The 24,052-nt window shown below is 39.8% G+C and overlaps 1 protein-coding gene across 3 annotated transcripts in view; it reads left to right on the plus strand.

Annotated features, from left to right (window-relative positions):
- Nucleotides 1-24,052, plus strand: part of Dgki (diacylglycerol kinase iota) — a 466,379-nt gene that overhangs the window by 181,502 nt on the left and 260,825 nt on the right. For all 3 annotated transcript variants that reach the window (XM_055602146.1, XM_055602148.1, XM_055602147.1), the window contains exon 3: nt 8,624-8,719. In XM_055602146.1, the coding sequence (XP_055458121.1) occupies nt 8,624-8,719 (96 nt within the window). The remainder of the gene's footprint in view (nt 1-8,623; nt 8,720-24,052) is intronic.

A 24,052-nucleotide genomic window follows, 5' to 3' on the forward strand; every position in this document is an offset into this window, starting at 1 on the left:
AGTACCGTGTTTTGTTTCACAGATCAGCCCCAAATGCTGTCATTTAACATTGAAGCGAAAGAGTGTGATCATATGAGGGCGTCAGCCCTTTCTTTTTCAGTCTCAGGCTTTACGTTGTGGCCCGTGTGCTGATGGCACAGCCCATCAGTGTGTTCAGCACACATTTCCAGTGTCCGGCAGCCATCCTCTGCACAGCCCCCGTGGGCACCACCCGAGGCAGTTCATCACCTGTTCCTAACGTGCAGGTTTTCAGGCAATCCACATTTAAATTTTTTGATTTTGCATGGATATCTGTGAAGAGTGTTTTATTTATAACTACAGTTATTTTAAAAAAAATTAAAATCATGTATGTTTGATTCTGTGGGTTATTTGCTTATGGTGCATATGCACTACTTTTTGTGCTTCCATTTTTGAAACAGAGTCTCCGTTTCTCCAGCAGCCTGCAATTCATTAGGTAGGCCAGACTGGCCCTAAATTTTTAGTAGTCCTCCTGTCTTAGACTCCTGGGTGCTGGAATTACATTTGTATAATCTTATGCGTAGCCCCTGCTTGTGTACCTGTAACATTCCCCGGTCTTTATCTTTTTATTTGTAACCATTACAGGACTTTCTCAAAACTTGGGCAAGTCATATCTCTATTTCTGAATATATGGTCATATATTTATAAATATAATATACAAATATATATATATATATGGTCTTAAGTAAATACATATATTGTGTAAATATAAATATACATGCTGGGGATCACAGATGTGTGTGTGTATTCAGGGAGATTTCTCTTCATATTCCAAAGACCAGGAAAAAAGCTCTATCTCTTAGAAATAAGGTTGTTATTTTTCTGTTTTCTAGGAATGGAGAATTTGTGAGATGCATAGTATTTGAGATGTCATTTCAAGGTAGATTTAAAGAGAAGCAAGAAAGATGTTCTCACATGGGCAGGATAAGCAATAAGATATGGTACTAGAAAGATATTATTAAAGAATAGTAATAATGGAGAAAAATAAGGTAAGTTAAGGGCAGACTGATTGGCAGGCCTGATGGAAGGTCTAGGTTGCCATATTGAGTCTGGACTTCATTTTATGTATAACAGAGAATCACATAAGCATTCAAAGCCATGGAGGGGCATAATCATAGGTATATTTTAAGGGAACTGAATGTATAATAATGTAAAATTAGTCAGAGCAGGTACCAGAGTTCAAAGAAAAAACTGGGAATTGATTAGATTTGCTGTCTAGTGAATACTAAGAAACTTGGGGACAGGCTTAGACATAAAAGAAAACCTAGACAAAAACAAGAACAAAGAAATGTCTGCATTCCTTGGGGATAAAGTGGGCTGCTGTGAGTAAGAGTCTTGGATGTGTAATGCGATAATATAAAAGTTATTTATCTCTCACTCATGCCTCAGACCAGCACAATTCTAGGTGGTTGCATGGGGACTAGACTTCTTTTCACAGTTATTCAAGGACAGATATCGACTGTCATGTTGACATTGGGAAGGTTTCTAAAACTATCCTAATGGCTGATGACCCCAATAAGCCAGCATGGCAGAAGCAATGCGGAGATACTTGTGGGAGAGGAGATGGACCCTGTCTGGAACATTTGCTTCTGTTCTTTTGCTTAGAACTTCGATTCATGGCCGCCCCTAGCTGCAGGCAGACTGGAAAATAACATGTAGTTATATGTTCAAAAAGAACAAAATGATTTTGGTGAATGTCAGTCTTGATGAAATTGAGCAAGGAGAGGAATTTGAATAATGCCAGCATATATAGAGTAGGAAGAAGAAAAACCAGAAAGTGATAGCAGCATGATAAAAGAAAAGAATACCTATTAACTCCTTATCATGTACATACTATTGACATATTTTCATTTGTGCACTGCAATATCACAGTGATCCCGGGATAGAGGAATAATTATTTTTATAATTTTACTGATAAATAAACTGGGGTTAAGGAAGTGAGAGGATCCTAAATCATACTGCTCTTAAGTAGTCTATCCACTTTACAACAGTTCCTGCTCATAGCTAGAGAAGGAGTCAGGAGAAGTGTACACAGTAAGCCAAAGGCATTCATTTGTTTAGTCCATTCTAATGCTCACACTGCCCAAGCATTCTTTATTCAGAATTCAGGAGTCCTCAGGACCACACTCACCTCTGACATTAGTTGTGATTTAGGAATCTCTTGACTATCCTGTGGTTGGGGAATTTGCTAGACAAATGTTTATAACTCACTGAAAGCTGTTATGCTTCTGGAGTGTCATCATGCAAACAAGATAGATATATAGTGAGAAAAGAGGGGTTGGGACAGTTAGTCTAGGTAAGAGTGTGTCATCATTCTCTTGCATGCCTCAACTATGCTGGGCTTCCATTAGTTGTAATTATAACCTCAAACTAATTCACAGAACATAGCGGTAATTAGTCCTTTCTGCCTCTGTTGGTTGGTCATGATAAAACTAGGTATTTATTTGTATAAATAAATTAAAACTATTTATTTATTTGTATACTCATTTCTTCAAAGATTTGTGGTTTTTGTTTTCCAAAATATATTGAAATTTTCTGATTATCAGGCAGTAATTTAGTTGTTGTAAACTTAAACTTTTGTGACTCTTAGAACTAGTACGAAAGGAAATGTTAATAAAAATTATGACAATATATAAATAAGTGTCAATTAAGGTAGGTAATGGGAAGGAAATATGAATTTATGACAGCAACTAACAGAATAGCTTGATTTGGATTATGGGTCATTGAGGACCTTTTGAGAAAATAACTCTTGACCTGATGACTAAACTACCAATAAAAATTAGTCTAGAGAATATATGTATATTCTAGAGAAAGGTAAAGAATTTTGATAAAAAATAAATAATAAATGCAAAAGAATTTTGATAAAGACAAAAAATATATACTGAACCATTTTTTTGATGGGGATACTTGAGCAAAGATGTGGATGAAATGAGGAGCACACAATACTGGCATCAGGTCTATGCAAAACATAAGCAAAGGGCAGCAAATTCAGTGGACTTGACTTGAGAAGCAGCCAGGAGAACAGGGCATCTGTAAGCTGGCCACTGGATGGAGGCATAGCAGAAGAGGTGAGGAGAAAAAGAATTGAGAGACTACAGATAGGAAAACTTCCTACAGACAGGAAAACTACGGAGCAACACCCAAGGACTATGTAAGGTTCTTGCATCCACATGAGTAGCGAATGAGTAGAAAGGCCGCTTGATCTGACTTATATTTGGAAGCTAGATATAAATGGGAAATTAGGGAGACATGGGAAGGAAAAGTAGCCACTTGCCCAGGAATGTGGTTGAAGTCTCTTTCCAGCTGAGTCAAAAATTCCAACACAGTTAATGTTAGTTCTGAAGGCTGCTGACATAGAGACAATGTTCTGTTAATATAAAGATGCTACAAATATAGGTGTTAACATCAGAGTAAACCATGTTTAAGGCCTAAGTGAGTATGACCATTACATATAACCGTTCTCTCTTCCCAGTAGCACACCTTCAGTTTTCTGTGAAATCTCACAAGAATCCTCTTCTGCAACCCTGTGACCAACCCCTGGTTTACCTTATTAAATTGTTTACCTTATTCAATCCTACCCAAAGTACTCCTGTAGTGTCATTTTATTGAGAAGGGGGTAAAGGGAAGAATAAAGTTTCTTAGCAACTATTTGAGATTAAGTCAAGAGCCACCAAAATCACGTATATTCACAAGGCTTGGTGGCTTACTTGGGATGTTGAAGCAGGTGGATAAAGTTTTAAACGTAGTATGTTTGAGCTATGTACATGTTTAAGGACAGCCTGGGCTACATGAAATCCTGCCTCGGAAAAACCAAAACCAAACCAGACCAGACCAATCAAGACATATTTATGGCTCTTGCTAAAATACTTCAGCTCCAGCCTCTTTTGAGAAGCCTGTCTACACTCAGGTATGTTTTGTCCTTCCCTCAGAGTGTCACTCTTTCTGTTAATCTCTGTGCTGCAGACCATCAAAGTCTCTTCTTAATACACTCCAACTCTGCTTCATTCTGGTGTACCATGACATTCTTACTTCATCAGACCTCAGCTTCACCTCAGTGAAGGTCTCCAAATTGAGCTCCCTAGGTTGATGCGTGTATAGCCACAGAACAGTAGAAAGTCCCAGGCTTTCATCTCAACTACTGCTGATGTGGCAGTAGTTTTGAAAAATAGACACCAGGAGTGGAGACAGAAGTAGGGACACCAGCTGTGGTTGGATATTGAGTTATTGTAAGCCAAAGCTGGTGCAATTGTAGAAGTGGGGAGTAGTAACGGGGCTACACATGCATCTTGAAATTATGATTTAATGAGATTGGCCGTAAATAGGAAAGAACTATAGAAGGACTCCCAGTTTTCAGCCAAAATAGTAAGAATGGAAATTCCACTTACTGAAAATCCAGAGAAAAGACAAGAACAAATCAGAGGAGGAAATCCAGTTCTTGCAAATATAAAAATTTGAGATTCTTATTGGATCTCCCAAAGAGATGCTGTGGACAATAGTTTATTAGTGAAGCTAAAAAAAAAAGCAGTTATATTGAGTAAATAATTTGAAGTTAACAATTAGTGAGTAGTAAAGCTGAGAGAGAACTCAATGCAGTAATTTAAGGATCAAATGTAGATAGAAGAGAGTGAAGATCTGAACGTTGAGCTTTAGAACACCTCAGCGTTGAAAATTTGGGCACAGGAAGATCCAACCAATGAAACTGGGAAGGAGTAACCACAGAGGCATCAGAAAACCCAGCAGAGAAGAAGAAAGTGCATCTGGATCAATGTTGAAGTTGCTAATGCACATGAAGATTGATCATTGGCCATTGGGTTCAGCCATGTGACATCACTGGTGATCTGGAAAACAGTATTGGCATGTGAAGGAAGAACACCTAGAACTGGGCTCAACCAGTCTTAATGGTGTGGAAAGGAAGAGACAGAATGTAAGAATTCTCTGTTGGGCTTTCCCTCTAGAGGGAGAAGAATGAAAATGTGTGTCAAGAACTCAACAAATGGTAAACTTAGTTGTTTTCAGCTCTTATTTCTATGTGTATCTATAACTATGATGCAAGTCAGTTCTGAATTTTACTCTATACCGTGAAGTTCTGTAAATGGCCCATCTCCATATTTGTATTTCTTGACAGTACAACATTCTATTGTGTTGTAGTTCTTGTAACTAGTTTTTACCCATTGAGGAGTTTTAGATAGGTATATACTTATCTTTTTCTTCCATTAGAACTATTTTTTTATGAACTGTTTCTCAAAGTAAGCATACTCATTTAAGCAATGAATGTATTACCCTGTCTTTTTTTCTTTCGTTTGTTTTTTGTTTTTTCAAGACAGGGTTTTCTGTGTAGCCTTGGTTGTTCTGGACTTGCTTTGTAGATCAGGCTGGCCTCACACTCACAGGGATCCGCCTGCCTCTGCCTCCCGAGTGCTAGAATTACAGGCATGTTTCACCTGGCCCCGTACTTTGTCTTTTTTTTTTTTTTTTCTATATGTTGCTTTCCTTTCCGTCACTTTCAGGCTTTTCACAGTGATCTCCAGATCTGCGTGTATGGACTTATGACTTTGTTTCTTTCCTTAAAATTATCAGAGATACTTCATGCCATGTTTCTCTTATTCTTATTTTCTGGTGACTGTACAAGACAGAGAAGAATGCAGTGTCGTATTTTGTCTCACAGACATGCTCTAGAATCTATTACCTAAAAGCTTAAAGAGGTCTCTTGGGTCATAGACTCCAAAGCATATTAGAGCCACCTCAGGACCTTTGAGCAATTATTATATACAAGTGTTATTGAGATTCACTGGCACAGACTCTCTGGAATATACCCACATATTTTTAAGATTTTACCAGGCCATTGAGTAGATAGCTCAAACTGAGAACCAGTGCACTAGATGGTGACAGGATGCATTAGGCTCCTTCTTTTTCCTTCCAAAGGTCCATCTCTTTTATATTAAGTTCACATCCATAAATGAGCCTAACTGAAAGTAGCAGTCTGGCAAGCCTCTGAAAGCTTGCAAAGAAGCCTGAGGCCCAGGAATTCCTGGCCTTTGGTAAGCCAGGGATGTGGAGCTTTTCTGCCCTTCCAGGACTCCATTATGGGCCCATTATAGGTTGTTCTTGACACTCGCTCCATGAGAACAGTTTTATGTTGGACTCCTTAAAATCATTGGCCGCATTTCTTCTAAAGTCCTTCCTCTAGTATTTGCTGTTATGATGTCATGTTTAGTTTCCAACTTTTCTAGTCAGTTTGCCATGGTGAGATATCACAGCGTGCCCATGACTAGTGCCGGCATTGAAGAGCAAATGTCTGCTGAATGAGATGAACAAGAAAATGAAAATGGTATTTTCGTATAACTGGTTAGAAGATAAAGTCAGATGTTAACTTCTCTGTAGTGTTTTAGATTGTGAGCATGGATTTCTTTATGATATCTTGTAAAGAACTGCCTTTGTATCTTATTCTCTAATGATGTTATTATTTTTAAAAAACTTTAAAGATTCAGCCCTATGTCTAGTTTTCCTTTGTTCTGTTAGTATTCCACAACAAGAAGAGAGGTATACTTTCATGTGAAAGTCTATGTGTGAACTGAGTATCTATGTGTGAACTGAGCATTATTCACCAAAGGACAATATTATTGAGGAAAAGAAAAAAAATCAGAAAAAAAGTTGCTCTTTGGTAGTGGGTGACGATCATTCTCAACAGCCTTGTTTTCATTTTAGGAACCTTTGCTCTGTTTTGTAATCTGAGACAAGGCCTCACTGCATATCTCAGGCTGGCCTTGAACACTTGATCAGGACTCCTGCCCCAACACTATTGGTATCACACATGTGCACCACTCTAGGAATGGTTTTGAGGCACTTGGGGTTGGGTGTGGCATATCCTCATTTCAGGGTCTCTCTGAGCCTTTGACATCTATATGCCTGATTACTTTCCCCACATGTTCACTTCTCATCTTGATATTTTGAGGTTTATTTCTTTGGATCTTGAAGCATCTAGATCTTAGGTCAGAATGTGGCCTGTGGATTTTCTTGCCTGAAATCATTTGAGACCCTTTACTCTGAAGGGAAAATGTATTCTATTTGCATCTGAAAAAAATGTATTCATTGTATAAACCAACCAACCAACCAACCAACCAACCAACCAACCAACCAACCAACCAACCACAAGACAATTGGCACTCTTTCCCTCTCCATGCTGGAAACATTTGGTCTACATCTCTGCTTCTCTCTTTTAAGCCTTGAAATTGGGAAGGCTGTTGTGTGGATGCATCTAGAGTGAATTATCCCAAGATGGACCTCTAAATTATTTAGTTATTCTGTGAAACTCTTTATTGAAGTCATCCTTTGTTGCCTGTTCAGACTGTTATCACCAAATGCCAGACTTGGTGGCTTAAGCCACAGACATTGATTTCCCAGCATTTTCAAGCCTAGAAGGTATAAGGACAAGGTGCTGGCACACTGAGTTCCTGAGGGCCCCCTTCCTGTCTGGCAGGTAGTTGTTTTCTTGCTGTGACCTCAGGTAGCTTTTTTTTTTTCAGGGCATGCCTGTGGAGAAAGGAAGAACTCTCTTGGGTTTCTTCCTAGAAGGGCACTGATCCCATAGTGAAACCTCCATCCTTTCTGACCTTACTGCTTACCAAAGTCCCTGTCCTAATACTATCACAGTGTGGTTTAGATTTTTAAGATATGAATTGGGGACAGAGGCACAGTGTAGCCCATAGCATCCCCCATCAAAAGATAACTGCTAACCCTTGATGTCATAAAATAAAACAACAGGACTTTTCCTATAAACCCTGTAGGTGTTAGTCTCATGTCCCTTTGTGATTAGTCCACGACAGTGTTTTTCTCAATATCCCATCCTCTCAGCAAATAAAAAGAATATATAATTAGTATATAAATTCACATTCTCTAAAGTGGCTATCAGGAAAAAAACCATGGAATTCAATTTGCTATATTTAAACACCAAATGATTGCCCGCCTCCCCATTGCGCTCCACACATTTATGGATAAAATGGGCCTGTTGCTCATTGTGTTGTACATCACAGCAGCTCCACTCACGAACATAAGTGTGTATTTTAGGAAGCAAACAAATTACTCTGTTTGTAAAATTTAGAATTAATTGGGTGGAAGGCCTCACCGAATTAGCAATATGTTTGGAGTAGTAGAAATGTGCTGTGTTTTGAGCTCTAGAGAGGCAACGTAAATATGAATGCATTGTCAGCCAGTCTTACCTGAAGGATTTTAATATTATCAGCCTCCTTCTTAGTTAATTTTAGTCTCCTGTGTCATTACATCAACAGTGTGGGGTCTGGGTAAATAAGTCTTTACACAGAGCCAAAAACAGTTGTCTTTTCCTTGTTGAAAATGTTTCAAGGTGATGCATCCATAGACAAGGTCTTTATAGATCTCGTATAGGTTTTCGTTATAAATCAGAGGTCCCAAACACTATTTTCCCTTTCTGGAATTTCCGTAGGGTCTACTCCAGCAGTGTCTTTGAAGATCCCATGAAGAATATTTAAACTCCTCAGAATCACTAAGTATTTTGCATAAAAATTCAGAGCAAAAAGTCTTCCCTTGATGCTGAAGAGAAAACTGAAGTGGGTGGATCTTTTTCTTCCAGGAGAATGCTGTGAATGGGGAACACCTTTGGCTGGAGACCAATGTCTCAGGCGACCTCTGCTACCTGGGAGAGGAGAACTGCCAAGTCCGATTTGCAGTGAGTATGTCCCATTGTGCCCACTTAATCTTTTCAGGAAACAGTCTCTATGTCTGTGGGTGGTAGGGATGAGAGGTGAGCTGTGCCCAAATATCCCAGATGGGCTTGGAAAGGCTCTATCCTCATGACACAGAACTTTCCATTTGCTTTTAAAGTTTATAGATTGTGTATCAAGTTCACATGGCTCCGGATTGTCAATTGTAATGACTTTAGGGTTTTACTGGGTAAGCTACACATTAGTATAATACACTTACCACCATAGTGGTTGTGGGAATGTCATATAATTTGGGAGTTAGAGAGAGGGTGAATGAGGGAGTGCCACTTATGGTGGGTTATGGAGCAGCAGGAGGTCTGTGTGGAGAGGAAGTGGGTAATTTCTCTGCAGGGCAGTGGCCATGGGCTGGGAATACTGGTGGTGAAGGTGGAAAGAGTTATGTGGAATGTGAATTAGGTTAGCCCATTTCTGCACTGAGATCTGCAAAAATTTTTGGAAATGATTTGATAAATAAATAACCAGGTAAGTAGGAGTGGCTTTTGCTCATTAAAAATCAGTCTGTTTCCCTATTTAGGGTTTAAACATCTCTTCGGGAGCTTGGCATGAGAGCACAGACCTAAAATCACAGCACTGAGGAGGAAGATGTAGGAAGACAAGTTTGAGACCAGCCTGGGTTACAGCGTGTCCTAGTTTTGTTTTCCTGTTACTGTGACAGAATACACTTTGATGGGGAAAGGTTTATTAAGTTTACAATGCCAGGTTATCGTCTGTCACTTCAGGGGAGGAACTTGAAACATCCAGTCTACAATGGAGAACAGAGAGTGTGTGAATACATGCTTTCTTGTGCTTAGCCCATCTCTACATTTACACTGTCTAGGGAATCATGCCACCCACAGTGGGCTGGGTCCTCCTGCCTCAAAGTAACCAAGACAATCCCCTACAGGCATGCCCACAGCCCAGCCTAATCTAGACAATCCTTTATTGACCTTATTTTTCTGGATTGTGCCAAGGTAATAATTACAACTAAACACTGCATTATAGTAAGACCCTATTCCAAAAAAAATTCAAGGGCAGAAGATGCAGCTCAATAGTAGAATACTTGTCTGGCATGTGTAAAGCTCTAGGTCCCAATGATTAAAAAAGGGAAAATAAACTGTGAAGAAGGACCAGTGACTATATCATAGGTTATGGAGAGACTGAAAGTTTAATGTTGAGAAAGTAGGCTTAATTTTTGCCTAAGAAAAAATTTAAAATTAGTTACAGAAAACTTCGAATAAAAAAAGAAACAGAGAAGACTTCCTTCCCATTTAAGAAAATGCTGACATGTAACTTGCAAAGCACTTTGTATGTTTATTTATTTATTTTTATTAGGCATGGAGATGGTTTGAGAACAATGTAGGGCATTGAAATAATGAGCAAACATGTTTCTGTTAACAAGGTAGAGGCCAAATTCTTTCAGAGCTTACAGAGGAGTACAGCACTCAAGGCCCTTCTCAGGTGCTAAACCAACTAAGTCTCAGAATCAAGACCTCTTTCATTCACAACGGGAGCTTTGATCCCCTCACTGGTACATAATTGTTGAGGAAAAGTTTGTTGGGTTTTGGTGAAAGTCATTTAATGGATACAGTGAACAACTGAAGGTCCTGGAATGGACCTTCAGATAAACAAGCTGTGGATTTGAAGTCAAGAAACTTGGATTTGAATCTCTGGGTTTCCACCCACTGTATGACATTGAGGATTCATGACCTTTGGGTCATGGTGACATGCTAGACAGAAAAAGAGATTAAATTGCTTTAAATTTTGTTTTTAATTTGGTTCCGTAATTAATCGTTTGCATTTCTTCTAATCTTGTTGTGAATTCAACTGATTTGAATATCAGCATTTCAACTTTATGCATATGTAGTTTTAATTAAATTATAATTGCATGGAGTTTGATTAAATTAACCGAATCTGTGAGAAGCTCAGCTGTTTGGACTAAAATGCTATAAATAATGAATTAACATTAAAGTTTTAGATAATTGTATAAACATTGGTTTGGGGATATCAAATAATATAAAATGGAAGACATGAAGGCTAGCTTTGCCTGTGCATATGTGCTATATAGATCCTCTCTCAACAGGCAGACTCATTATCTAGTCCTGTTCCGCTCCAAATTGCTCCCCTTGGTCCTATTCTGGGCACTCATTTTGGGACAGCTGCTTGTTACTTCTCTTGACGATATATGAATTAATACAGGCACTTCCTTTTCCTAGCATGCCACTAGATAGGACAGGCTGACCTTGAACTGACTGTATAGTTAGTGCTGAGGTCCTTCTGCCTCAGCTGCCCTAGTGTTGCACTTGTAGGTATGCCCTCACAGCCACCTCCATACTCATCCTACTATTCTATGTCTACAGTTAACATTTCAGTCCATCATTGTTGGGACACTGTTACCTCTAGGCTAGGAGAAACACAAAGCAAACAATGAGAATGTCAGCAGGAGATCCAGGGTAGAGCTTTGAAAATTCACGTCTTTTCACCTTCATCTTGAATTTTACCCCAGGCACTTAGCTCTTTCAACCCAGTTTTTAAAATGTCTGCAAAATGAATAGTTATCTTCCAAAAAGATGTTGATTAAGCTAAGTCACAAATAAATGAGGAAGTGGAATGACCCTTTGTTTCCCCATGGCAAGGTCCTTACTGCTAAGTAGAGTCTCCTCCCCTGTAAAGTGGGAAACGCAGTGTGAGAATTTGATGCTGTGCGTAGGCAGCATGTTCTTGGCAAAGCAATTGCCATAGTGAGTTAAAATAAAAGACAGGACAGGAACAGACAATACACAAAGGAATACATTGCCAATCTATATATGCGGCATATAAGCAAAGCCACCCCCCCCAAAAAAAAAAAGTTCAAGGAGGGAGTCAGCCTCATGTGCCTCTTTAATCAGCTGAGGCTTATAAAGCCATAAGCCCTCATGCTGACTGGTTTGGGCTGAGATGGCCTGCCTTGTGATCACTTAGCTGGAATGTAAAGGAATAGTTCACCACATAACTGGCAGTATCTCGTAAAGGCATTCGGGACCTTCTAGCTCTCTACCTGTTTCATATTGGAATGTATGACTATCTTGAATGCCATATTTTGGGAGAGACATTGAAAAGTAATTAAAGATCCAGAGGACAGTAATCAAGTTGGTTTAGAGTATGGAACTTTTCAGCTTGATTACAAGTGAGTATTAAAGAGAAAGTGTGTAGAGAAACACTTTCTGTATTTGAAGAGCTGCGTTGAATAAAAGGGAAGTGACTGTCCATCCATGAAGAAGATGGAGCTCAACTCTAGGTCTAGACCCAGTGCCTCATAACAGTGTTCATGACCCTCAGTGGTCATAAGGTTCCCCTGGACACTTGTAAGCAGTTTAATGTACAGTTTCCCCTCCTTGCTCCAAGTACTGACTCAGCTGTGTCTGGAGTTAGACTTTTAAACAAGTGATTTCAAAAGCACATTAAATACTCTGATGCACGTGGCACCTTACTGTAAAAGCCACTGTAGCACAGTATTGTCCATCAAAGTTCCTAGCTACATGGAGAAGTAGGCTCAAAAGATGTGTTTAGGCATGATGTAGATGGCTGTCTTGCAAGGATACTGGGAGAAAGGTAATAGGTGCCTGCTTCCAGCAAAAGTTCAGACAAGGAAGATGCTATTCTTGCAACTTCCTTAGAAGTGAATAAAATTTTTGTGAAAAAGCATGGACATATAGATTATACATTATACTTACGCTTCCTTTCATATACCATCTTTGAAGAACGAAGACCTGTTTGACATTATTGTAGCCAGGTAATACCAGACTGCTTGGAGAGGAAGGAATACATCTCTGAAGACAGACTTTTCCCAACTTACCCTGTTTTAGCAAAGCAAAGATCATGTAAAAGAGAAATCCATGTGACTGGATAAAGACAGAGGTTGCTTTACAGACACAGAAATAATTATACGAGAAGAGTAATGGAAAGAGAATATGTCAGATAGAAGAACATGAGCAATCTCAGAGGCAGGAATAAGATGTTTAATATGAGACAATAGAAATGGTGTTTATTGTCAGGAGGAATGGAAAGGATGGAAAGGACAGGTGGGCTTGGGTATGTCTCCATGATTCTGAATCAAAACAGGAAGCATGCTATAAAAGTCAACAAACTAACAAAGTATGACCACATACTATGTTGTTTAAACCAAGACAAATTTAAAAGTGAGCGTGGATATATATATATTCAGTATCTATAGCCCAAAGGGTGAATGAGAGCTGTATCTTGGATACAGAGATGTTACCCTAATTTGCTTGGACATTGGAACATCTATTTAACACCAAAGCTGGTGCTATGGATGTAGGTCAAATGATGTAAGGTTTGTCTAACATGAGTATCACTTGAGGCAGGCTTTGAGAGTTTATAGTCGGACTGCACTTCCAGTTCACTTTCTGCTCCTGTGGGTTAAGAGGCTTCCTGCACCTGTTGCCATGCTTTCTTCACTATTGTGACACTCTAGCCATCTGGAAACATAAGCCAAAATAAGCTCTACCATAAGTTGCCACAAAAATGTAACTTACAGAAGTTGATACCAGGAGAAATAGAGTTGTTGCTGTCAAGAATTTTACTGTTTGTTTGTTTGTTTGTTTGTTTGTTTGAGGAATGTGGAAGACTTTGGAAGTTTGGACTAGAAAAATGTAAGCAGAGCTTAACAGTCCATTCTGGTAGAAGCCTGGAAATTTGTATATGGTGCTGAGAGTAATGTGGATTGTGGGAGCCTGACTCAGAGGATTCAGGAGGAAATAAGAATTTTATGAGCAACTGGGCTGAAGTCCATTCAGGTGATACTTTAACAAAGAACCTACTTGTCTTCTGCCCATGCCCTAAGAATGTGCATGAGATCAAATGAAAAGTAATGGACCCAGTTAGTTTCTTTAGTGGAAGAAATTTTAGGACAGCATCAGAGTCTTTAGCATGGTTATTATTTATTAGTTTTAGTCTTATGCAGGTCTACAATTTAAAAAAAAACAGCAAGTGGAGCTGAAAGAAATATAAAATGTAGAAATTTTAGAGGAAATGTACTATAATGGCAACAAGGTGAAGAAAAGGTTGTAATTGTTGAGGGGACTGATGCCATTAAAGAAAAGCCCCTACTCTGCATTAAAATAGGAAGTTGCTCCCAGGGAAAGACCCCACCCATCTATCTTCCAACTTGTGAAAGGAAAAGACATAAGGAGTTTCCCAGTTTCTAGAACACAGCAGCAGGAAGCTCCTATACACACAGTTCAGGGAAACGAGGGTCTTTCCCAAGTTGGCAGCCATACTTGATATTGTTCTCCATGTAGCACTTGCTTTTGAGGCAAGATCTGCCTCATGAGAGTCTTCAGTGCATGGAATAAAGTAGCAAGTCTCTTCAGACTGTGCACTGTCAGGATAGAAAGCTACTCATCAGCTTTATACAAAGATCAGGACCAGTCAGGTAGACTGCCTTTTTCACCTGGCAAATGGTAGCAGTCAGTGCACTCATTTTTGTACTTGTGCATGGTACACTGATGTTCTCATAGCCAGAACTCCCTAATAATGTCCTTATTTTGGAATTATGTGATGCTAGCTGGCAATCCATTAGAATAGGGTCATACTGGAGGAGAGCACACACTAATCTATGTGAAGAGTATCTTCATGAGAACACACACACACAGAGAAGACCATTTGACAGTGGAGGCAAAGGCTGGACGGATGCAGCTACAAGCCCAGAATAATGAGGCTCAAACGCTGCTGTCAGGAGCTCAGAGAAAAGCACAGAAGCTTCAAGAGGATCTTCACCTATGTTAACACCTTGATTTTTGTACAAAGTCCTTTGGGACTTTGAGAGAAAACAGTTGTGTGTGTTTTTTTTTTTTCATCCAGCTTGTGGCACTAAAAACATTGCTCAAAAATGAGCACCACAGCCTTCCTGCAATCTCTGTTAGCTTGTCTAGCTAGACAGACACCCCTGTTACACAGGCTCACAGGTACTCATCAAGACAGACAATTTCAGCAATCTTGAGGATCTAGGTGGAGGGGCATATGATTTTGGAGGAAGCAAGCACATAAGCAGGTAGGTGTGAGCTGCAGGGAGAGAGTAGGTAGGTGGTTAGGTGACTGAACATACGTAGGTTGAGTGAGAAGGAAAAGGAACTGTCAGACTTCAGAACTCTTTTATCAGATATATCTTCTCTATTTTTAGGCATGCTTATGTCACCCTGTGTCTTGGCTAATGGATGCTGTTTTTCTTTCTTTGCTCTTTCCTTTTGTGTAAGATTTTGTGAAAAGAGATAAACCTTGTGACACCTGACCTTCATTCTCAGTTATCTTCATTGTTCCTTATAATTTGACAAATATAGTCTTATTGGGAAAGTGAATGTACTGCATTTGGGAGGCTGTGTGACAAGGAATTGGCTGAGAGATTGCTATTTACAGACCCATGTGCCAAAGTCCTGCTTGGCTTCTCTGGGTCTTAGCATTTTCTTTGAAACAGTGATGCCTGCTTCTAGCATTAGAATCATGAAATGACTGAGTTAATTAACAAATGTCCATGTTCTCCTTCTTCCACTTCCATTCTTAGTTATAGTTCAGTGTAATTAACTTGAATTAGATAGGTATTTTGTCAGATATTGGTTTTTAACAAGGTCTGACGTTTAGGATAAGTCTGTTTAGCTGTCACCTTTATTTTGCTCCTATGTGTGATCTTTGTCTTTTCGTTAGGCCATGAATGGGTGAACCATATATGACAAATCAAAGTATTTCATTATGGGACACATCTCATAGAGTGTGTCTTTTGGGGGGAGTGTCAGAATCCCCATCAGTTCAGCCATAGGGTACTATGACATCCATTCATACGATGGCTTTGGGTTCTTCAAGTAGACTTGGAAGAAGCCAGCAAGGACAGCCACCATCTGGCATATATAAAGGAAACTTTTACCTTTCTGGTGCTTCAAATGTACAAGGAGAAGTTTGGGGGTGATATCTCACTTGGTAGAGGGCTGGCCTTGCAAGCAGGAGAACCTGAGTTTGATGCCTAGCACTCATGTGAAAAACAAACAAACAAACAAACAAACAAACAAACAAACAAACAAACAAACTGGATGTGGTAGATATGTTTAGAAACAGGCAGATCTCTGGCTTTCTGGTCTCTCCTGGTCTGTGAGCCCTGGGTCAAAAAAAAAAGATGATGGCTTCTAGTGAATGACACATAAGGTTCAAGTCTGGCCTCCAAATGTTTGTAACACACACACACACACACACACACACACACACACACACACACACACACGAGACAATGACCATGAACTTAGTCTGGCTATATTTCTCTTCGTGTATTGTTCCAGTAAGAAGAACGATAGAATCGTGGCCTAGCATGTGTTGCTACGGACTGTCTTTCCAGCTATGTGTTCAGGCCTGGCAGGTTTTACCACTAAGCTACCCACACTCTATTAGAAGCAAAGCAAGCCTCACCTGCATGTGATCTGCTCGGGATCGATCTACACACAAAGGTTGGTTTGTCCAGCCTGGCAGATTGATGACCCACATCCAGCTGGCACGCAGCTGGGCTGCAGTCAGTGCAGGCTGTTAGAGTCATGTGTTTGTGTGGTAGGATTGTCCAGGAGGCAAAGCCAGCTTTTAGAATTGTTTGGGTGCCAGTCTGAAGCTGACTCAGCCAGGGACTGCCAAGGCTGCTGTCTGCCAGAGGCTGCTCCTCTATCAGGATACGGAGGGTCTAATGAATCAAGATGACTCAGGGAAAGCAGAGCCAGAAGCAACAATGGTTTACAGAGAGATTTTCATAAACAGACTCTCTACTACTGGTTACCTTTTGCATCGGGTATGTGTGGGAAAAAGGAAGTGGGGTCTCCCATGAAGGGAAGTGACATTGTCCTTTGTGTGTCTGGTGGAAGATGGCTGGACATGCCAATGAGATCACCCATTTGTATGTTTAGAATAACACATGGGTGGTCCATCTGCAGTAGCTCTTAACCACTGCTACTGTCGCAGCTATTGTGATGGTGTTACAATTGCTATCTGTACAGAATACTGCCCATATGTACTACTGATCATCCTATTTAACACGGGAGAGGCTGTTATAGGGTAAGTAGGGTGTGAAGTCTGGGGATTATTAAGATTCAGTTACTTAGGTGACCTGGATCAGTAGTCCCATTGTCCATTTGCACAGTCCATTTCACTTCCAAATCATATTCTAGAAAGCATTAAAGTCACATACAAAAATAGGGTTTGCTGTTTGCAGAAACGATCTTGTTTGTAATAAAACACTAAACACCTTTAATACATTCTTTGTCTTAGGAAGCTCAAAGTTGCTGCTTTACTGAGGGAAGGAGGGATTATTATTATTATTATTATGAAGGAAGGACCCTTCATAACATGTGCCAGCATCTCATGGGCTCCCAGTCTTCAGCAGAAATTTGCTTGAGTGATGACCCAAAGATGCTTTGCAGTTTTTCTGGGACTCTTGCTTATCTCTGACCCATAACAATAACCCTGAAGGATGCTCATACTAGGCAGTTCTCATTCATGAAAAGTAAAATGTTAAACCTCATCCTAATTACCCTAACAGCTTCAAACTTTTCTTCTTGTATTTTTGTGCAGCTATTTTAGCTTTATATTAAACTTTTATGTTGAACCACAGTGTGTCTATGTGCTTATGTATGCGTGTGTGTATGTGTGTGTGTGTGTGTGTGTGTGTGTGTGAAGTGTCTGAGACCCTGAGTAACTAATCATCTCTAAAGGCAACGTTAGACTGAGGCTATGTTTGTGTTTGTATGTGGGTTTGTGTTTACATGAAGTGGTTCTGTTTTTGCTTGATATTATATAATCCTGTTCTTTAATGATAAAGATAACTTGCATCCAATTCAGTGCTGTGTTTGCATGCCACCCAGGCCACACCCAAGTGCACAGAGCTCTCCCCTATTCAGAGTTTTTTCATGCCAAGAACAGGAGACTGTTAGCAATACTCTTTCTCTCTGCATGCTGACTGGCGGGTTTCTGTATTATCACCTTCTACTACAAAAATAAACTTTGATGATAGAGGCTCGGAGGCGTAACAGTCTGTGGGTATGGAGATGAAAACGTAGGGGCAGTTTGTTACTATGTCATTTAGCATAGTAATACGGTCGGGCTGTTGGCTTAGCCAGCCACCATTTTTTTCCCCAGTTAATGGGACCAGGCATGGGCTTCACTTAGATGGTGAGTAACACAGAGATCCACAACTAGTCAACGTGCAGAGAATGAGAGCCTGTGGAGTGCTCAGCTCTAAATGGGATGTCTGTATCACACCCCCTCCTCCCAAAGCTCACAGATACTGTGGAAGAAGAAGAAGGAAGCTAGTAAGAGACAGAGGAAGTAGATGTCTGCAGCAAGAGTATATGTTGGGCATGGTAGCTCAGTTGCACATGAATTCACAGTGTCTGGAGCTACATGTACAAGACTTTTGTAAAAGATCAAGCCAGCCAAACTCCCAGCATGTACTGGGGGAAGGGCTCATGAAGTTCTGCCCCTGTTTAGCAGCTCTTGGCAAGTGATGGCTGTTCACGGGAAATGGAGTCCATTTTCTTCAGAGATGTGGTCCTGGAGAGACTCCCCAGGCTCCACTAGATGGTCCTACACCAGGCACTTATATTCAGTGCTAAGTGAACTCAGATGGTGGTTGTGGTGGTGGTTGTTGTTGTTTAAAAGAGAAATCACATGAAATTGGGAAGGGAAAGTGGTGGGAGAGATAAGAGAAATTGAAAGGGGAGGGAATGGGGTAGATTTGATTCAAATACATTATATGCATGTCTGAATATTAAATAAAATTAAAAAATACCCCTGTTTCTCTAAGACACTCAATTTTGGTATAGTATTTGGATCTGCTATTACTGAAAATTGTTACCTGCCTCTAAGGTTGTTGTTTCTGTGTGTGTATGTGGGGAGGAATTCACATGTGTATTTGTGTGTGCATGTGCTGAAGGTCAGCTTCATCAGGTTAGGATAAACTGAGGCCAGGCATAGAATCGGGGATTTTTGATTGCTCAGCAGACTTTTCCCTGAGGGAATAAAGCTTGATACACTGTGACCTAGGTGAAACTCTTTGGGGGCTGGCAAAAAATGAGGAGAAGAATCATACATCCCTCCTCCCTTCACACACACACTTAGTGGATGAAGCAAGCTTCAACACGCTCAAACAACTTCACACATACACATACATACATACACACACGCTTTGCACATATACATATACATACACAAATTTTAGTGGATGGAGCAAAGCTTCAAACACCCCACATATACATTTACATACATTTGGTGAATGGAGCAAAACTCCAACAAGAATGATAAAAATTACAATGTGACTATATTCTATTTTTCTTCTAGTGAATGACTAAAAAACAAACAAACAAACAAACAAACACACAAACACACACACAGTATGCTCCCTAATTCCTCTTATGAAAAACCTTTTATGTACAGGAGAAGAAAACAAATTATTCCTAAGAATGCACATACATTAAACAAATTGTTATAGAATAGCAAAGTATATGCAAGCAATTTTCTCAGCCAGTTTCTCTTTACTGGTAGGCTACAATTTACAGTTATAAACAAAGGATCAATTATATTGTTTATCTTAAAGTGATCTTATAAAAATATTTAAAAAAAATCTTAAAATAATAACAAATATAAACTTTTATATAAAACCAGTTATTTTTTACTTGAAATCCTCAAGGTGCACATCTACTCATTAACAATTTTATATTAATCATACCAGGAAGCTGAGGGCAAAATTTGGTATAAGAAAATAATCATCGGGACTGTAGAGATGGCTCAGGGGTTAAGAGCACTGTCTGTTCTTCTAAAGGACCCAGGTTCAATTCCCAGCACCCACATGGCAGCTCACAACTGTCTGTGATGCCAATTCCAAGGGATCTGACACTAATGCACATAAAATAAAATTAATTATTTAAAAAAGAAAAAAGTAATTAATCATCATCTTGATCACCAGCCCAGCTTTAGCAAGAAAGTTACATCAGCCAGTGCCTGTCAGCTGCCATTGTGCTTGTTTCCTCAACGTCAAATTACTTTCTAAGATTTTCTACTTCAGAGCCACTAATAAAGATATCTTAACCTAACCTTAATAACAGTCTACTTCTCCAAATTCTTTCTAGGGGCTGTGGTCATTGCTAACAATCTACACTTCTAAGTCCTTTCTGTGGGTGATGGATGAATCACAAATCTGCTCCAGCAGCAATACTTGAAAAAGATCAAGCACTATTATTGAATGTGCCGATGATACTGCCCAGGGAGGGGCTGGAGCCCCCTTAGAATTTTCATACAATTCATAGATTAGGAAAGATGTGAAGACCAAAGGCAACAAGAGGAGGAATGCTACATAACAACTTGAAGTCCTCAGGACACATAGTCCTTGGGGCTCTGCCTCTCTAAGGCATATCCATCTTGGTTGTGCCAACTGGCGGGTCCAATTCCATGAGTCCTATAGCTGTTTTGCTGTTCTGCCTAAATGGCCACCAATATTCATGGCCATAATTGTATGTGCGGAGTTCATAGGTTGACATTGGGTGTTTTCCTTTATTGCTCTTTTAGCTTCCACTGTATTTTTTTTTTTTTTTGAGAGAGAGAGCCTCCTATTGAGCTGAAGTTTGATATTTTGTCTACACTGCTGACCATTGGGATCCCAAGATGAGTGTGTCTCCTGGGCAGTGCTGGGCAGAGGCATCATCACCATACCTGGCTTTATGTGGGTTCCGGGGAACAACACTCCGGTCCCCGAGGTTGTACAGCCACCACTTTACCCACTGAGCTGTCTCCCCAGTCCCTTATCTCTGTCTTGTAGCAACATTTTGCTGTTGTTGCTCCTGCCTCTTAGACTAGGATAGAATTATTTTAAAACATAAGGAAATGGAAACGCATGCCTTAATACCTTCATTTAAGAAGAGAAGGGTGCTGTCAAGCTGGGTGGATTTTGAAACTTAATGATCTAGTCTTTAATCTAGGTGCTGAAATTTCCAGGATTTGAGTAATATAATGTTCAGTATTGTTTTCATGTTCTTTAAGCATGAGTTTCCCATCTGGACAGAATGCATTACATACAACTGGCTTCTTCTTTTTCACTTAATAATTGTAAAACATAATGTCTGCAGCCTTGTGTTAAAGCCATAAATACTCCATAAGAAATCACTATAATCATTCTATCATGAGTGGTATGGTTCAAAGACATTGAGTTCTCAAGTATATCTTGAGTGGCTTCAAGACACGATGGTCCCATAGTGTAATAGGCTTGTAGTGACTTAAAGTCAACTGCTGTGCTTGCGTCACTGAAGAAAATTGAGGTCAAGCTCTTACGTGGTGAAATAACCAACTTTGTCAAAGTCATGCTGTCCTTTGGCTCAGCTCCTCTTCTATTCTTTCTTCCTTTCCCTCATAGTTAAACAAATATTTGTCCTTTTACTCATTTGTGTGTCTTCACTGATAGACCGTAAACCTCCATTTTGCTTGCTTCTTGGCTCTCCAACACTGAGAACAAGTGCTTTCGCTGCATATGCACCCAATGAGTTTTCGGTGAAAGAATGAGTGAGTTTAGTGACATGATTGTTGAAAGACATACACATACAGACACATGTCATGCGATCAACTTTGACATTTCTGATATTTAACTGTCACCACATGTACAAGCTGGGATGCCTAAATTCCTATTTTAAGGGTCTGGAGAGCCTTACTGCTGCCTTCTGTGGCCGGAGCTCTGCCTACTGAAACCGTTTACTTAGTTTTCTTGGGTTTTGGAGACTGCATTTCATCATCAGCTTACAGGTGGTGACAGTGATTGCTAAAAGTTCTTCCACAGAGAACAGAGTAAATAAACCAATTTATCAAATCAGGTATATTTTTCCTGATCTGTCTGGATTCCCCAATTGACCACTGGCAGCAAAAATAATTGAAATCTAACACAGTGACAGGCAAGGGACTTGTCTAGTCCTTCTTGAGCCAGTTCACTAACACCACTGAGTCTTAGTTCCTTTATCTCTAAAATGACTCAAAAGGGGCTGGATTTATATAGTACATGTCTTCACCCCAAGACATGGTTTCTTTCTTTGCCTCTTTGTTTTTCTTCTTTCTTTCTTTCTTTCTTTCTTTCTTTCTTTCTTTCTTTCTTTCTTTCTTTCTTTCTTTCTTTCTTTCTCTTTCTCTCTTTCTTTCTTGTTTGTTTTTCAAATAAGGTTTCTCTGTGTAGCCTTGGCTGGCCTGGAACTCACTGTGTAGATCAGGCTGGCCTTGAATTCAGAGATCCTCCTGCCTCTGCTTACTGAGTGCCAGGAACAAAAGTGTACACTTCCACTGCCCAACTTGATATCTTGATATGTTCTCTTTTTTTTCTATCTATCTATCTATCTATCTATCTATCTATCTATCTATCTATCTATCTATCTATCTATCTGTGTATTGCAATTTATTAACTTTGTATCCTGGCTGTGGCGCCCTCCCTCATCTCTTCCCAATCCTATCCTCCCTCCCTCTTCTCCCCTTATGCCCTTCCCCTAATCCACTGATAGGAGAGGTCTTCCTCCCCTTCTATCTGAACCTAGCCTATCAGGTCTCAATAGGACTGGCTGCATTGCCTTCTTCTGTGGCCTGTTAAGGCTGTGCCCCCACCGGGGGGTGATCAAAGAGCTGGCCACTGAGTTCTTGACATGTTTTCTAAGTAGACATGGTAATATATATTAAAGCAGATACCTCTAAATAGGGTTGTAAACATTTACATGTGAACTTTGTAAAATATATGTTTCTACAAAGTAAGCTAATAACTGTGTAACAAGAAAAATAACATAAATGGTACTTCACATTTACAAGGACTGAAGCTTAAGTTATATAATTTTTACTTAGTTTTAAGCCTTAAATCTCTGCTATGTCCATGATATGCTTACCTGGAAAACGAGAAAACCATTGAGATGATCTCAGAACACCATTTCCTATTAATTTCTATACCTTATGACTTTTGCAATACATGCAGCCATTATCAATTATATCTCTGTGCTTAAATAAATGTGTGTGTTTGAGTGTGTATGTGTGTGTTGTGGGCCTCTTTAAGCCCTATTTATTGGTGTCTGCATATTGTAATAATATATATACATGCATCATCAATTCATTCAACTCCCTCTGAGCCATATAGCAGCTTTGTTCCGTAGTACAAATCAAGCTTTCAACAGAACATATAACTCTAACATAGAGAACCCACAAAAGCAATGGTGACAGAGCCAAAGACACAGCAAAAGTTTGCCTATGATTAAAGTTTGTATTTGGTGACTGCATAAAACAAGACCTTTCATGAAACATAGAGAAGCAAATATGAAGAAGAAAGAAAAGGCAAACAGATTCCAGGCTGTAGGGGGAAAACAATATCAGAAAGCAACAACATCCAGAGATAGCCAGTAACAGTGGTCATAAAACTATGAGATATTCTTGGGTAAGAGGAGAGGTAGGAAGAGGACTACAACTCTTCAGGAATTTCTTTGAGTTCATTGGGCTGAAATCCTTTCCCTTATGGAATAACTGTGTGAGAGGAAGGAGAAGGACTACCTAAGAAGGACAGCAACTTAGGACCAGTCAGTGGAGGGGAACAGAAAGCAACAGTGTACCATCTCCACCTCTATCTCTCATGTCTGTGTGTCGATACCACTTTATTCCCCTGTGACAACTCACGCACAGTTACAGGGCCATTCTCCACACTTCTCATAAGCAACACTCAAAAGTCACTACTTGTTCCATGTCTCAATAACTGGACCTGAATTTTAGGTAGGGGTAAAGACCGGGGATTCATGTGGTAGCTTTTTATTAAAGTCTACCAGGGAATCCCTGGACTACAGTCTTGTACTGTTTAATGACGGGGATATGCTCTGGAAAGAAATGAATCATTAAGTAAGTTCATCATTGCATAAACATCAAAGAATGTGCTTATCCAAACATGGTATAGGCTACAGGTCTACAGGTATCGGTATAATGTACACATTATACTACAACACATGGTGTATATATGAGGGCTGTTACTGGCCAAATATTCTGCAGTGTGTGAATGTACTTACCATCCTTTTAACATTAAAAAATATTAAACATACCAACATCAATCATTGGAAAGATGGCTCAGTGGTTAAGAGCATTGGCTGCTCTTCCAGAGGAGCTGGGTGGAGCTGGGTTCAATCTCCAGCACCCATGTGGCAGGTGACAACTGTCTGTAACAGTTTCAGGGGATCTGTCACCCTCACACAGACATACATGCAGGCAAAACACCGATACAGATAAAATAAAAATAA

Source organism: Psammomys obesus, unplaced genomic scaffold, assembly GCF_907164565.1.
Source record: "Psammomys obesus unplaced genomic scaffold, mPsaObe1.curated_primary_1811, whole genome shotgun sequence".
NCBI lineage: Eukaryota > Metazoa > Chordata > Mammalia > Rodentia > Muridae > Psammomys > Psammomys obesus.